This window comes from Mucor velutinosus, assembly GCF_035048745.1.
Source record: "Mucor velutinosus strain NIH1002 chromosome Unknown tig00001542, whole genome shotgun sequence".
Classification (NCBI taxonomy): Eukaryota; Fungi; Mucoromycota; class Mucoromycetes; order Mucorales; family Mucoraceae; genus Mucor; species Mucor velutinosus.
In genome coordinates, this window is record NW_027041924.1 from 137,661 (window position 1) to 153,588 (window position 15,928).

At 44.1% G+C, this 15,928-nt stretch overlaps 7 protein-coding genes across 7 annotated transcripts; 4 read left to right on the forward strand and 3 right to left on the reverse strand.

The window, feature by feature from the left end:
• Nucleotides 1-171: 171 nt before the first annotated feature.
• On the forward strand, nucleotides 172-6,687 carry ATC70_004722 (uncharacterized protein; the record flags this gene model as incomplete). Its single annotated transcript, XM_064824022.1, has 3 exons — nucleotides 172-420; nucleotides 487-701; nucleotides 771-6,687. 3 exons carry the CDS (start codon nucleotides 172-174, stop codon nucleotides 6,685-6,687), a joined length of 6,381 nt encoding a protein of 2,126 aa, XP_064676958.1.
• Nucleotides 6,688-6,764: 77 nt separating this feature from the next.
• ATC70_004723 (uncharacterized protein) lies at nucleotides 6,765-7,469 on the reverse strand (the record flags this gene model as incomplete). Its single annotated transcript, XM_064824023.1, has 3 exons — nucleotides 6,765-7,118; nucleotides 7,174-7,256; nucleotides 7,316-7,469. 3 exons carry the CDS (start codon nucleotides 7,467-7,469, stop codon nucleotides 6,765-6,767), a joined length of 591 nt encoding a protein of 196 aa, XP_064676959.1.
• A 155-nt stretch (nucleotides 7,470-7,624) lies between these two features.
• On the forward strand, nucleotides 7,625-9,912 carry ATC70_004724 (uncharacterized protein; the record flags this gene model as incomplete). Its single annotated transcript, XM_064824024.1, has 8 exons — nucleotides 7,625-7,632; nucleotides 7,692-7,788; nucleotides 7,843-7,942; nucleotides 7,998-8,082; nucleotides 8,156-8,270; nucleotides 8,323-8,425; nucleotides 8,494-9,128; nucleotides 9,184-9,912. 8 exons carry the CDS (start codon nucleotides 7,625-7,627, stop codon nucleotides 9,910-9,912), a joined length of 1,872 nt encoding a protein of 623 aa, XP_064676960.1.
• An 819-nt stretch (nucleotides 9,913-10,731) lies between these two features.
• On the forward strand, nucleotides 10,732-11,258 carry ATC70_004725 (uncharacterized protein; the record flags this gene model as incomplete). The annotated part of the gene is made up of 2 exons (XM_064824025.1): nucleotides 10,732-10,785; nucleotides 10,878-11,258. 2 exons carry the CDS (start codon nucleotides 10,732-10,734, stop codon nucleotides 11,256-11,258), a joined length of 435 nt encoding a protein of 144 aa, XP_064676961.1.
• A 33-nt stretch (nucleotides 11,259-11,291) lies between these two features.
• Nucleotides 11,292-13,723, reverse strand: PRE3 (Proteasome subunit beta type-1; the record flags this gene model as incomplete). The annotated part of the gene is made up of 3 exons (XM_064824026.1): nucleotides 11,292-13,235; nucleotides 13,292-13,391; nucleotides 13,452-13,723. The coding sequence occupies 3 exons, from the start codon at nucleotides 13,721-13,723 to the stop codon at nucleotides 11,292-11,294; spliced, it is 2,316 nt and encodes a 771-aa protein (XP_064676962.1).
• Nucleotides 13,724-13,880: 157 nt separating this feature from the next.
• ELP1 (putative elongator complex protein 1) lies at nucleotides 13,881-14,690 on the reverse strand (the record flags this gene model as incomplete). The annotated part of the gene is made up of 4 exons (XM_064824027.1): nucleotides 13,881-14,069; nucleotides 14,128-14,167; nucleotides 14,230-14,594; nucleotides 14,655-14,690. 4 exons carry the CDS (start codon nucleotides 14,688-14,690, stop codon nucleotides 13,881-13,883), a joined length of 630 nt encoding a protein of 209 aa, XP_064676963.1.
• Nucleotides 14,691-15,554: 864 nt separating this feature from the next.
• Nucleotides 15,555-15,875, forward strand: ERG25_1 (C-4 sterol methyl oxidase; the record flags this gene model as incomplete). The annotated part of the gene is made up of 1 exon (XM_064824028.1): nucleotides 15,555-15,875. One exon carries the CDS (start codon nucleotides 15,555-15,557, stop codon nucleotides 15,873-15,875), a length of 321 nt encoding a protein of 106 aa, XP_064676964.1.
• Between the last annotated feature and the right edge of the window lie 53 nt (nucleotides 15,876-15,928).

Here is a 15,928-nt window from a genome sequence, read left to right on the forward strand (position 1 = left end):
AATTTACGATTTTGGAACTGCCATTTATTTGACAGGTTGAAAAAATTTTTTGTCTGCACAAGTGTGGCTTCCTAATGACCGTATTTCCTTTCATTCGCTTTGCATTGTTGTTGCTTGGTAAATGTCAGAAAAGTTTTGACCTTCAGCTTGTTCTTTTTTAAACTACTCGAAATGTCTTCATTGAAACAGCAGTTGAAGAAGATTGGTACCCTCGACCTGCGCAATGTGAGCGAGGCATCCAGAAAGACCAAGGCTTCCTTTCTCTTCAGTGCTCGTGAAGCCGCAGATCAAGATTTGGAGACCATCTACTCCATTGCCTACAATGGTATCATGGAGCTTGTGATCCTCGATGAAAAGTTCTCTGCTTTCGAAAAGACTCTCTTCTCTGAAGGCATGAAGTCTGTGGATAGAATCCTTCAGGTAACTGGGATAACGCTTAAGTAACATGTGAGCCGATAAATTAACATGTGCTCTTCTTTATATCAGACCAAAGAAGAGAACGAGAAACTCGACACTAGCATCAACGCTTTCCTCTCTCAACTTTCACCTTATTTCTTATTGAAACCCTCTGGAAAGGTATTGGAATACCTCATCCGTCGTTTCCGTATCCAAGATTTCAATGTAGAATCCATCCTCAAATGCATTCTGCCTTACCACGAAACCAAGTCATTTGTCAAGATGATCTCTATCCTCAACATTGGGTAAGAGCGAGACGTACAATCAGCCGTAGCATAGATGCATATGATGCTTACACACATCTTTTTATCTAGTGAGAAGTCGCCCTGGGAGTTCTTGAAGCCCATCAAGAAGAGCATGCTTCCTCTTGAAAGATCTCTTTTGGTTAAAAAGATGATGAAGGACAGATACGTATTCGACTTTATCTGCAAAATGGTGACTCAATCTCTGGTGCCTTATCAAACACTCTACTCGTTCTACACAGCACTCTTAACAGATTTCATCAAATTTGCGCCCTCGGTTACTGCGGACATGACCATCGCCCTCATGCCTCATTTGATCGACGGCTTGAAGGCCAAAAAGTTGCCTGAATTGCAATTAGCTACCTACATGATTGTCTCTCAACTGTCCTCTAAAGCCACTTTTAGCAAGGAAGGTGTAGAAGCACTTGCTGACACCATGCTGAGAAACTACAAGAAGTCATGCTATGCCTACTGCTTGCTCACAGTCGTTCATCTCTGTCAAACACAAGAAAGCTTTGAATCCGTCTCTAAGAACGCACTCAACAGCATGTTTAACAACACTCGTTTTGAGCAGACCCTATTGGAAATCACTGACAAGTACGCTACAGATCGTTTTTTTGCTTGTTTCTTGAAGGATATCAGTCATCAAGTAAACTGCATCAAGTTGCTGGAAAGTTTGGTGCTGCAGGGCTATCTCTCCAGCGAGAATATCTCTCGTTTGTGTCAGTCTATTGTGGATAGCTATGTTGCTTTGGCTGGTGGTAATCAGGAGAAGAAGCAGGAGTTTGTCTCTCAGTACCAATCTCTTTTGGCCATGATCTCTCAACGCTATGTGGAAGAATTGGATGTGGTTTTGGAATCCCAGTTAGCTGTGACAAAGGACAGTAATGCTGCCATCAACAAGGAGCTCTATGAATTCACCTCTTCTGCTTTCAAGGGTACTTTGCACGAAGTTGTTCAAGAAGCCAACACGACTCTTTACCTTTGTTTGAACAGCCCTGCAGTCAATAACCGCCTTTTGGCTTTAAAGAAGTTGGTGTCCATCATTGATGACAAGTCGAATCCCTTGACTCAAACTCCCGACATCTTTGAGTCCTCCTTGGCTGCCTGTTTGGACAAATTCAACGCACTCTTTACGTACGCGATTGAAGAAGTCCCTAACCACTTGCTCAACTATGTCTCTGCTGACAAGATCTTGGCTTCCATGGTCCGTCTTTTGGAAGAGCGTGGTGCATTCAATTCCAAGGATGCTGTCTCTGTTCTCAAATTCTTGCTGTCCGATTTCATCAAAAAGCATCCCGAGCAAGACTTCCAGGTCGCTCGCATCCTGTCTGTCTTTATCTTTTCTGCCTCCAGCAATAACCTCACTAACCTATTGAAGCGCATGGGATCCACTCATTTGAAGCAAAGCCCTGTCTTGGCGGCCATGATTGACCATCTCAAGGCCGCTGTTAAGGCTGAAGATACCTTCCAGGTGCCTACCAAGTTTATCAAATTGCAAGCTGATCTGATCAAGCAAAACAAGAAGCCCGAGTATGCTTCTTTCTGGATTGAGATGGTGCAAAGTAAGTCAAAGGGTGAGAGTATTCTCGGTATGCTGGTGATCGCTTTGGCAGTTTCTCTTGTCACCAAGGAACAGGAGCAATATGCCTTGGGGTTGAATGCTCTGAATGCCGTCTTGGTTGCTGTTCATAGCAAGTTGGATCTATTCTATTCCACTAAATTGAAGAGCGGCTTCCTCGATGAGAGCTCTGCTGCTGCGGGTTTGCCCTCCAAGGAAGTCATCAAGCAGCTAAGAAACGTGGAAGATGTGCCTGCTGCTTCCTATGTTCAATTGGCCCAATTCGTTTTGATCACCTTGACCCACTCTATCCATCGTCCTGAGACACCCATTGACTGGTATCGAAGCAACACTGCCAATGCTACTTATATTGATTTAGTCAGCAAACTCTTCAAGACCTTTGTCAGCGGATCCTCCATCGTTGCTTTTGAAAAGACCATCCCTCAACTCATTCAGGCTCAATTCAATGACGATTTGCTTCGTTTCATTACCAGTGTGTGGTCCAACAGTGACAATACTTACATTGTCCGTGCGCGTGCTCTGCAAATTACATCTGCCTATCTTGGCCACTACATTGAATCCAAGAACGTCAAGGTCGATTTCCAACATTTGGTGCCTGCTCTCTTCCCTACGTTGGGTGATGCTCATCAGTCTGTGCGTGTTCAAGGTCTCGCCTGTCTGCAGAACATTCGTTCCATCTATATGTCTCAAGGTCTGCCCAGCGGCCACAAGGTGTATGACACCAAGATTCTCACCGAGACGGTGCAAAAGGTCAAGGCTGCTACCAGTTTGACCATCCTCCCCGACAGCACCTTTTACGATGAAGCTGCTTCCGTAACGCCCATGAAATCAAACGAGGCTGCTCATCTGGTCGACTTTTTATGGTACAGACACGACGAAATCAGCAAAGATCGCAGCTACATTACTCGCTTGTTCAAAGAGTACCTCGAGTTGTGTGAGCAATCCAAAGAAAAGCAACACAAGGCTCGCAAGGTTCACACACTCACCTTCTTGCTCAATCACGCAAAGGATGCGCCTACACTGGAACTCAAGATCAGCATGCTCTCCATGCTGGATTCCATCGACAGCCCTCTCAAGTTGCAACTATTAGCCCCTCTCTTGGAAGAGGCCTTGAACGAGAAACGCACCAAGAAGTCTACTGCTTTGGTGTCTTATCTTATTCGCACCTACTTGCCTTGTAATGCCGCTAACTTGGGTGCTAAGGGCGATAAAACCTTACCTCTCTTCCTCCGTTTGCTTGCCAACAAGGACACGCTTCAAGGATCTGATGAAGATGGCTGGCAAGTGTCTACCCGTCATTTCGCTCTGGAGCAAATTACCGCCGACTTCTTTGCTCAAGCCAATGCTGCTGCTCAACAAGCTATCTTTACTTCATTGATTGATATTGCTACCAATGGCGTTCAAAACGAAGTACGTGCCTCCAAGTTGGTACTGTCCAAGATTGACATTGACGCCAAGATGTTTGATGATGTGCTCTTATCTGCTGCCAGAAACCTCATGGGTGCTCCTACTCCCACCAGCAATGGCGGTGTTCCTGCTGCCAAGCGTGGCCGTGCTATTGTTGAGGTGCAACACAGTGCTGATGTCGACCTCTATGAGCTGGTCACTGTGCTCGAGCTGATCGAGTCCAAGACCATCACCAAGGACTACATCCTCGTCAAGTCTCTGTTTGAGGTCTTGACAGCCATGGTAAATGCTGATCTCCGTGATGCCCCTGTTTCTCTCGAGTACATCAACCAACTGCTCATGTCTGCTCTCACTCGCATCATTCACAATGCTGAGGAGAACGGTACCGTCGTTGAGGAATCCGCTCTCCGTGTGGATATTGTGGTGCAATGCATCCGTATCACTGGTAACCCACAAACCCACAACCAAGCGCTCTTGCTGATGGCCACCATTGCCTCCATGTTCCCAGAGACCGTCTTGCACAATATCATGCCTGTCTTTACTTTCATGGGTGCTAATGTACTTCGTCAAGACGACAACTACAGTTTCCAAGTCATCCAACAAACACTGGAAAAGATTTTGCCCCCTCTTGTTGTCTCCAGCAGAAAGTCCAACAACGATGATGAAGCTGCTCTTGTGCTCGAAGTCAAGCCTATCATTAAGGTGTTTGTGGACGCCCTCTTCCACATTCCCAAGCACAGACGTTTGCGTCTCTTCACTGTCCTCATTCATACGTTGGGTGAAGACGAGTTCCTGTACGCCATTATCTCTTTGTTGTTGGAGAAGTTTACCGAAAGACTGGCCAAGGGTGCTCGTTCTGAAGCCGAGTCCTTGACAGAATTCAGTTTGGTCATCAGTCAGCACTTTGGTCCTGAACAGCAAATGAAGGCCATTCTGGCTCTCTTGAACGGTCTCCTGGTGTTGCCCAACGAAAAGCCCGAGGATGTCACTATGAGTAATGAGAAGGATGCTCACTTGTTCAACGTCTCTGAACACAGTGCCAAGCAGCTGCGTCAATACAAGCTTGCCACACTCAACTTTGTCGGCCAGTTGTTGTCTTCCAAGGGTTTCTTGAACAAGGTCATGACTCAAGGCAATGCCTCTGACGTCTTTACTCAACGCATGCAACCCTACTACCTCCAAGCTGTGGAGATCATCCTCAAGATTGTCACCTACTTTACCGAGTTCCGTGATACCTACTCTGTTTCCAAGAACGCGGTGCCTGGTATTGCCAAGTTCTGGAGAGCCATCTTGAAGGTGGTCTATGATGTCTTGGACAAGGTCAATGCTCTCTTGCCCTTGGACGCATTCGTCAATGTGATTTCAGAACTGATCCAACACAATGACTCTGCTATTCGTCGCAAGGCCATGAACATCTTTAACGAAAAGATTGTTTCTTTCGATGGCCATGCTCCCGAAGGCTCTGAGGATATTTTGGTCAAGATGATCAACAACTTGGCTCAAGTCATTCAGAAGGAGTCTGCCAGTCTATCCAGCGAAGAAGACAGCGCTGTCAACAAGCAATCTGCTTTGCTGTGTATTGCTTCTCTCGCCAAGATCCTCGGTAACCTCTATCCTGGCCAATTTGCTGAGGCTATTCCTGTCATCATTGGTGCTGACAGTCTTCAGTCTGGCAATGCTCAGTTGCAAATCTCTAGTTTGGTCTGTCTCACTGTCATCTGTCAAGAGATTGGTCCTCGTGCTGTGCCTCATCTCCCCAAGTTTATGCCTCTCATCACTAATATCTTGGACAACACCGTCAATGCTGAATCTCCCAATATGCTTTTGCAATTGGGTGTTGTCAGTGCACTTGAAACCATTGTCAGCGTCTTGCCTCACTTTGTCAGTCCTTACATCACCAAGATGTTGAAGGGTCTCTTGAACCCCTCCATCTATACCTACGATGCTGCTCACTCTCAAAAGGCATTGATCGAAGCCAAGACGACTGCCGTCTTGTCTCAATTGGCTACCAGCGTTGCACCTCGTGTTCTCTTGACGCCCGTTTTTGCCTTCTTTGACACTGCCATCCAAAATGGCACCAAATCCGTCTTGGCTCTCTGCTCTGTCGTCTCTCAAGCCATCCGTAGCATGACGCGCGATGTCATGACTTCTCATTACAAGCAGCTCTTCAAGTTCTTCTTGATTGCTTTCGATATTCGTCGTACGCACAGCAAGGATTTTGATGAATCTGATATCAATGCCATTGAAGACGCCATTGTCGGTGCTTTTCTGGATCTGGTCATGAAGCTGAATGAAACCTTGTTCAAGCCCTTGTTCCTCAAGGTGGTGGATTGGGCTACCATTGAGTTGGCTACTGACGGCGCAGTTGTGTCTGAGGATGGCCTCAAGCGTGTCCTGTTCTTTTACAAGTTGGCAGACTCACTCTTGGATAAGCTCAAGTCTATCTTTACACCTTACTTTGGCTACTTGATCGACGATGTGATTATGCGCCTAGAACGCTACAAGGAAGAGCAACAGCCTATCGACGCTCTCTGGAACTACATCATGTCAGCTCTCCGCAAATCGTTCTTGTACGATAACGACAATCTTTGGAATGCCACTAAGTTTGAAAAGATTGTGGATCCTGTTACCGATCAAATGTTGGTCACCAGCAAGGGCACCAGCTCTGATTACCTCACTCGCATGAACACTTACCTTGTGCCCTGTGTGGGTCAAATGGCTGTCACTGTGTCTAACGATACTCTCTGGAAGCCTCTTAACCACAAGGTGCTGTTGAAGACAAGAGAGGATGATCCTGAGATCAGATTGGCTGCATTGAAGTGTATTGAAGAATTCTACATTCGTCTTGGTGAAGAATGGCTGCTCTTCTTGGCTGAAAGTATCTCCTTCCTTGCTGAACTCATGGAAGACGATGATGTCCGTGTCGAAAAGCTGGTTCAGCAAGTTAATGCTCAAATCGAGACTCATTTGGGTGAAAGTTTAGACAAGTTCTTCAACTAGATTGTGTAATAGTAATAATAAAGTTAAAATGTATGTGGCTTCAATACTTATAGAGATGGCCACGTAGCAATGTGTATTTATTTTGTAATGTTGGTCAATCTGGCCTTTATACTCTCGATCAAATCTAGCAGTGCTTCTGTGTCTTTCACATTCTCCTTGCGCTCTATTCTTTCCTTGTCATTCACCTCTGGCATGGTATCCAATTGCTGTAGAATGTGCATTAACTTTTCGTGCATGTAGTTTCCGTAATTGATCAACTGATTTGTTTGTTTGGGCTCGGGTGAGGGTTGTAATAGATGCTCGCCAACTTGCTTTTCATAGCGCTTGATATCAGGTCGCAGTACGGATTCTCGCAAGTTTCGAGTCCACAGTAGTCGAGTTGCAATGGGCGCATCTGCCTTGGGAGGTGTCTTTGCCACAGAAATGTGTGTCTAAAGCATACACCATGAGATGTTGATGTCGTTTTGTTGGGATTATTTGACAAACCTTTGATCCGCCCATCAGCATGATTTTGGCTCCTTGTCCAACCTTGGTGTCTTTGATCAACTGTGTGTCGTTTTTTAGAATGGCTGTGTACATAGTGAGATCTGACATGGTTCAATGCTGATGTTGGTGTTTGTATGTATACCTCCTTTGACAATGAGTTTCATAAACTGTGGCTCGACCTCTGTAAGTTGCTGGCATTTTGACTTCAAATCAGATACTGTCATTGTATCAAAGGTTTCTTGAGTGAGCTCAATATCAAACTTCTTGGCACCCCATTTGATTTCAAAGGATATCATGATACAGAGTGAAAAAGAGGAAGCAACCTCCAGGAGCGTACTGTGGTTTGCTTTGTATGCGGAGTTGCATCACACCTAAATTGCAAATACCTTTCCTTCTGCTGCTTGGATGCATTTTTTTGCATCTCTTTCTTCCACAAGAACATCTTGACACCATGCCAAGGCAAGTAGTTTGTCGTGCCATCGCCCAGCTCGTCTATGACTAAAAGCACAGGCCTACAGGCAAATCGCTACAAATGGCAAACTCGATGAAGACACAGCTGATTTAGATGCTCTTCAAAAGCAATTGGGCAGGATGAATGGCCTCTCTGATAAACTTGTAAGTGAATCTCATGCTTAAAGGCTATTGACGTACCAAACTAGCCTACATTAGGTGAACATTCTGGACCTGTTTGATGGTAGATTACTCAAACTGGAAGCCTCCATCTTACCCATCCATAAATCGACACAAAACTTGACGAAACTCGCAAACAGTAACATTCCACATTATCCACAGCATCTCAATAGGATCTAAAGTGCAATTTCTAGATATCGATGCCACTCTCAAGGAAACGGAAAACATTGTCGACTGTCTCAACATGCCTAGCAAAGAAGAAGCTTACATATTGAAAGGGTATATATATATATATATATATATGCAACAGCATATACACGAAAATACACAGCAGCTGATTTCGCACATACAGTCCTGACGAGAATAATGTCTTGCCTTACTTGAAAGCAATGGGCAGACTAAAGGATGGTGTGGACGCTATTGAAAAGAGCCAGCTTCGATCTTGCGAAAAGACAACGTATCAAATGGTAACACGGAGAGTATCTACAACACACCACAGCATCTAACATTCGCATACAGAAACAACTCCTGAAAGCGGGTATGCTTCATCTCGAGACTTTGTTTAGAAAATGGCTGTCTGCAGTAAGCAACCCAGTAGACGTCAATACCATGCTCAATTCAAGTAGGTGACAGCCACGCCGTGTGATCAGAGATCAATCGTATTCACCCCCCAGGAACATTGCATGATAGACAGTGAAATGATGACAACCGCTTCTATGAAACAGCTCTCACAATTATCCACTTATATTTCATCGTCTGAAAAAGAGATTGGCTACTCAGTGGATTTCACAAAACCTTACATTGATATCCGATCATCCTTCTTACAACGGTCATTGCATCCATTATCTCAATCTGTCCAACTATCCGAGAAGCACCAAGGCAGCTCATATGAAAGAGGATCGAGTGAATTTCTCAAGTACACTGAATGCTATACGAAGATGCTGGAATCCGAATACAAGTTTGCTCAACAAACCATGGGTAATGAGCAAAGAAGAGCTGCAGCACTCAAGGGATCGCTTGTGCCAGCCACGGTGGAATACATTGCAGCCGGTAAACAACTGAACGCAGTGGCCAAAAGACTCAACTATACCGAAACAACATTTGTGTTTGATATCATCGAAAAGTTTGATCGAGAGTGTATATCGTACGTGGAGGAATTGTCTCATGTTGTGTCGTTGCATGATATCCAAGACATGATGAACTCGTTCAAACTGACTGTGCTTCGCAACTTTTATGAATTCATGGAGGATGTAAGAGGCAGAAAGGAAGTCAGTCAGCCTATCAACCTCAGCAGTGATGGCACTGTGCATGAGATGACCAGTAATGTAAAGTGTATGGCATAGAAAACATTCAGCCAAGCTGCTAACCCATTACTACTAGACTCTCAATTATTTCAAGCGTCTTTACATTTGGAGAGACACAGTGGAGCCACTGCTGGTTTTGATCGGTGATGGTGGCTGGAACAATATGCCATCGCCTCAAATTATGAACGACACCTCTCGCATTCAACAGGGCGAATCCGCTATTGGTGCAGCCCTGCTTCAAAAGTTCTTTGTGGATGCGTTGGACCAAATGACAGTTGCACTGCAACTCAAATCCAGAGGCTACAAAAAGCAGACATTAGCTACCTTATTCTTGCTCAACAACTACAACCACATTTTGAGACAAATCCGCTCTCCACCCTTGAATGCCATCTTTGACGACGGATCCGAGATGAAGTTTGGTAAGCTCGTCAAGAAACAACTGGATGCATACCAAGAATCGTGGAAGCCTTGCGTTGAGAATCTGATGGATGTGACCTATGTCCGCGGAGGAGCCATCAAGAGCTCCATGGGAAGTCAGGAGAGGCAATTGATCAAGGAGCGCTTCAAGAACTTCAACACTGAGTTTGAGGAGATTGCTAGAGCCCAACAAACGTATGCTATTCCAGATACAGAGCTGAGAAATCAAGTTATCCGTGATGTCAAGAACGTGCTGGTGCCCATGTATGGTCGATTCTTGGATAAATATCAACATACGGATTTCACTAAGAATCCTGCTAAATATATCCGTTATGATAAAGACAAGGTAGATCGAATGATTAGTCATTTATTCGAACCTACAGCTTGATGTCACTTACAACGCTAATAAACGTATACGTCTTTTGTCGTTTCATGAAACACTCTATTGTAAGAAACTTTGTGATCTGTGCTGCTGATCATGGAAGGGACTCAAGCCAACAACCTTGATCTGCTCGATGATTTTTTTTTCCCACTAGGCACGCTAAAGCAGGGGTTTTTAAAGCGACATCATACTTTGAATATAAAGCTATGAATCTGTTGAAGAGCTTTCCATCAATGCCTCACTATTGAGACCAAGAGGAAAACAGCCTGATAGTCAATTTACTGCTTGAACAATCAACATTTAAAAATACAACATGTGCTTTGTCAGTGTGGGTACAGTTCGGCGACTTGCGCCTTACCAATGGTGATTATGATGGTTACCTCATTCCATATCTTCAAGTCCGGTTCATGAGTGATTGGACATTATCCATTCAAATGTGAAGCTAGCATCTAATTGGATTTTAAATTCTGATACACAACCGCACAACATCTAGAGGAAAGGGCAACGCAATACAGGATACATAAAGAGGAGGCCATGAAGAGAACCTGGTTTTTTTCTCTTTTTCATCTTTTTCAGTTCTTTTTTCCCTATTTCCTACATCTAAAAAGAAACTGTTTGTTTTTTTTTTTTTCCTTTCTTTTTTTCATACAAGAAAAAAGAAACGTATCCAAACACATATAACAGGTGAAATCTTACTTCACTTAGACAGAACACAAAGAGCAACTACAAAAGAGTTGACCCTTTTATACGACTAAAAGGGCCTTTACAAAAAGAACATTCAATCTAAACAGGTGTTGCAAGTTTCCTCAACTAAAAACCTTAAGTATGAACTCAACTGTTACTCACATCAACCAACCTCATCAAGTATTCTTCACTATGGTGAATCATCACTTGAGCCCACAGAAGGCTTGCTGTTCCATGGACGACAACAATCCTCTGGTGGTCTGAAATCGCATCGCACCCATCATCAGCGTACGTCCAGGCGTTACCAACCCTATTCAACTTCTTTAAACAACAACAACAACAACAGCATTCAAGACGCTCCTCTATTTGGTCCTATTCCATGTCTCTCATCCGCTTCTCCATCGTCCTCTTCTTCGTCTTCAACATCATCGCCATCGTTATCCTTTGCTGCTGCCTCCTCCCCTTCCATTACATCATTAAATAACGCATCTATTTTAGAAGATAATGAAATCTTCAGTGAATTTGATGACTTTATCTCTACACCCGCAAGCAACTATCTCGCTTCTCCTCCTCCCTCTCCTCTTTTATCACCTAGTAATAGCAGTTTCAACAACGATAACCATGACGAGGATGATTTTGATTTCTCTGATTTTCCTTTATTTTCTTGAATGCCCTTTTTCCTTTAAAAATAAATATTTGTATCAAACGACAGAAACACCTTCTATCTTCAATGTAGCGTCAGGAATAGCATCGCCTTTTTCAATGGTCCATAGCAGGGTCCAGTAAGCTTTGTGAGTTGTCTGTACTTTCCAAGTTCCAACATTTACAGTGATTTTAGTAATTTCAGGTGGCAATGGGAAATAGCAGCTGGGTACGTAAACTTCTGTGGGACCATCGCACTGAGGTTGATAGTGCATTGTGTATTCGAATATGGCTGATGCGCTTTCAGTGGGTGCGATATAGTTGATGCTGATAGGAATGCCGGCTGTGAGCGTCGGATGGGGTCGGTGCAGGCTAATGACATTACGAACATTCGTTTGCTGTTGTGTTTGTTGTAGTAAACCTTGCAATGAATCGGTGCTTGCATTCGTCATGATATAGTCGTCAGTAGCATTCCAGGGCATCTTTTTGCTTGTACTACTGGGCGTGGCGACAATGGTATTTGAGGAACTCGATGATTCTGCAATGGAATCGCTGGTAATCACAGCCTCCAAATCGTCATTGTACTCTGGTATTTTAAGTGATGTGGTAGATACAGCGTTTGCAGGTGGTTGGAAGATGCTAAGATCTTCACCGTTCCACCTGTCGCCCCATTCTTGGCTGTTGTCAGACATGTAGTTCCAAAGTGTGTAGTTGAGCAAGTTTTTCTCCAGAGCATTCAAGTTGGCATCCAACGCTCTGTTTTGCGGCGAGTTGGAGCTGTTGATCGAAGTCTCTGCAACCTGACTCGCCTGTGTAAAGAAGGATAGACACCAGTTCCACCAATATGCCACGCTGTTTGTGCTGGAAGAGTCCGACACCTCTAGATCATAAGGAATACCAATTTCACCCAAGATACAAGGATAGTTTCCAACGTTTTCCAGGCCTTCGGTTTGTATCGTCTTTAGCTGATCTACAAAGCATTGTCGAATAGCCTTTTCACCCAGTCGCAATGCGCGCAAGAAACGCAAAGGGCCAGTGCCATATTTACCGCGGTTTAGATTGATGAAATCCACGTTATAGCTGCACCATTTCTTCTTGACCAAGGTGAGTCCATCGTACCAGTGAGGAGCATAGACAATGCGTTCAAGCGAGGAGGGCATCTTGGGTGGTACTTCTAGCACTGGAGGTTGCACAAACAAAATAGCATCAGGATGGATGGCACGAAGCGCAGCTGCATAGTGGTGCACATGCTCCAGCCAGTAGTCAATGTACACCGTGGGCTTTCCAGTAGTAGGATGTGTAGCAAAGTAATCAGGCTTCAGCAGTTGCTGCGTTGCCTTGTCCCACACACCATGGAGAGCCCAGATACAGCCAGCTGTCCAAGAAGGATCTCTTTCCCATCCAAATGTATCACACGCTCCTTTGAGTTCCTCATCAGTCAGCCAAGCAACCACGTTATCAGGATTCACTAGTTCCTCGCTCGTCTTTTTGGGACCATTCCATCTAAACTCCCAGTTCTCCACCTTGGTAGGTATACCTGAACCTAGTAGCATGCCTTGATAAGCAGTAGGTGTGAAACCCATCTTGAAGTCCGTGTCCTCTTTGGACAGTTGATTCAGATGTGGGATGGGCAGATACCCTTGGCCAGGCTCGTTTATGGTATCGTAGCCAATAATAACTGTATTCTCCAATCCGTTGGCTTGAATGGCTTTGGCAATCTGCTGCATACTGTTGATGTAGTGGGATTGTAGATAGTCTTGCACATGGACCCCATTGACGATGCATTTGGGTGCAAATGTCTTGCCTGCAAAGAACAGTGTGAATAAGGTGGCAGCTGCTAATTTTGCATAGTTTGTATTCCAAATCATTTTTGGGTATTCTTTTGGATTAGGATAGAGGTTGTGTACAATGGCTGCATTTGTGTCTGGAAAATTCAACGGGTTTAAGCCAGCAAGTGTCAATGTCCAGCCAGGATGGCCAGAGCCACCACAATGTCTAGACCACTGTGGAGCAACGAAAGTTAGCAATAGTCGTAATGAAGCCACTATACACTGCCTACGCTGTCTTGGTGAGGATCAATGAAAGCCTGCAGTCCGTAATGCTGGCATTTCTTGAGTAATGCCATCAAGTAATCAATGTAATCCTGATCATAGATGCCGCTAAAGAAAAGGCGTTAGTTGAATAACACATCCAGCGCATGTGCATAAACGACTACGTACGGTCCTTCATGCTCAATAGCCTCCCAGGTAACGACACAACGTAGCAAATTGAACCCAAGGCTCACCAATCGCTGTAGATGCTCATCTGCTTCATCTAATGGGAATGGTCTTCCCACAAAACTCACTCTACGGTCATAATCCACCCAATAGCCATGACGTTGGTGAGAAGGCATGCCAACTGGCAATTTAGTGCCACCGCTCAAGTTGACGCCTTTGAACAATACGGTGCGATTCGTCTTTTTATCAGTAAACCAAGGTCCATTCAACTCCATTTCCTATTTATTGTAGCAGTAGAAAGTAAGAAAAGTGTAAAAACGGGAAGAAGAAAAAAAATAACTAAATAAGAGAAAAGGAATGGGCTACTAAAAAAAGTAACCCGGATGACCTCAATGGTTTTGTGCTCATAAATAGCATGAATTCGGACTTGGCTCAAATGTCTTGAAGGATAAAGAGAACCTTCTGCTGCAATTTCAGGTCATTTGGATCATTCGACACTTTGAATAGAGGCACTTTTAATCGCACAAATTCCTGCTGTAAATATCTCGCTTCTTTGTCCATCTCTTTCAGTATCTGCAAATCCATCGAACGCAATTCTCGATCAAGCTCTCGGTCAATCGACTAGCAATGAAAAAGAAATTGAGTATGTCATGCCGTCTGTACACTTGCTTCATCTTACTCTAATCTCGCTGGCATCCACCTTCACGCCAATCAGTTCCCTATACACAGACAGAAAGAGAGATTCAGTGTTTGTACATCAAATCACAACTGATCAACCTACTTTGCCATCACATTCTCCTTTTGCTTTTTATAGCGACTCTTGATGTATTCTCTGTGCGCGTACAATTCTTTCTCCTTTGCGTCCTGCCTCTGCTTACATTTCTTCAGGACTGACTTGAGCTCTGTTTCCTTGGCCATATTGGCAATAGCAATCAATACTTCGGGCGTCAGAGAAGTGGCATTTCTCAAGCTGTCTTCTGCTGATTTCTTTGTTAAATACTCTTGCCTCACTTGCTGGATGAGAGCAGGATTGATGCTGGATAGATTTAGTCCAGCTAAATGATCGTGCGTTGATGTGGAGGGTAGTTGTGATGGTTGTGGCCCATTGCCATCAGTTGCTGTAGTAGGCGTCTTTACATTTTGACCCTAAATTCTACAGATTATCACACATGTTGCTCACGAGGAGGGGCATGGAATGTATCCTACCTTGAGTAATGAGAGAATCTGATTGAGGTCTGACATGTAGCGTCGTTGTATAATAGTAGTAAAAGAAAGCAGAGAAATTTTAACGATAGAAATGTGAATTAACCTTGGATACCACTGGAACGCTACTAGTCACAAGGTGTACTTGATGTCCTGGATGGCATTCAAACACTGGCGTTGCTCTTTTGATTGTAAGAAAGTACATTACCAAAGACTCTAGCTCGAAAACGGTGTACCATACTTGTCTATTGGTGGATTTGCCATCAAGACACTGTGAAAGCAACATTTGTATTACATAATCACCTGGATTTGGTCAAACGCAACCATTATACATGGCAGAGCACAGCCTCAGATGATTTCCAGCCATGCATAGGCTTAGTCTAAGGGATAGGCAGCTTGGATCTTGTATCTTCAAGACCAACATATGCCTCTGGAATGCTCTTGGGTGCTAAGATCGATCAAATCGTTGACATGTGTGTGTGAGTACGCTGAATGTCCAAGATAGCCGCGGTAACTGCTTTTTGGCAGCTGGTGGCAGGTCAAATGTCAGATTGCCTACCTTCAGAAAAGGGCTTTGCAGGATTACTGTCCTACACCTTCTCATCATCTACTGATGCCAATGTGAACGGCCGCTCTTGGCTTTTACAAGCCTACAACTTATTTCAATCGCGCAGAGATGCCAATGAAATCATCATGGTGCATTCTAGGTTTCAGTTAAAAAAAAAAGTAGTTCAATTCATGCAAACCTGTAAATCCTACGACACATTATCTCATGGGAACATTTTCTTACTTGGGAAACATAAACAATAGGGCGCTTTGTTCTCACAACTCGAGTGCTTTTGTATAAAATGATGGCATTTCTCGTCAAGGCCATCCTTTTCTCTCAAATCGACATTCTATACTATGAGTCAGCGAAATAACAAGTACCATGTAACCATTGAAGATTGTCCTGATGAGGACGATTATCGACATTTCAATCAAAAGTCTTCAGGCGCTGATGACATTGACATTAGCCATATAACCAGCAATCAACAAGAAAATGACAGCATAATGGCCATTGAATCCTCATCAAGAGGGAGCAAAAGACAGGCCTGGGATGAAGTAGACGCCTTGGAGGAACAAGCCAGAAATGAAAAGATGCAGAATCAACCCACTGCCATGGCCAATGCCAAGCAAACTGCCCGCATTGTCGAGGAGGCCACTCAACAATCTTCTGAATTCTAAGATGCCATCTCTATTCGTATTTATTAACATGTAAATTTGAAATTGTAATAATA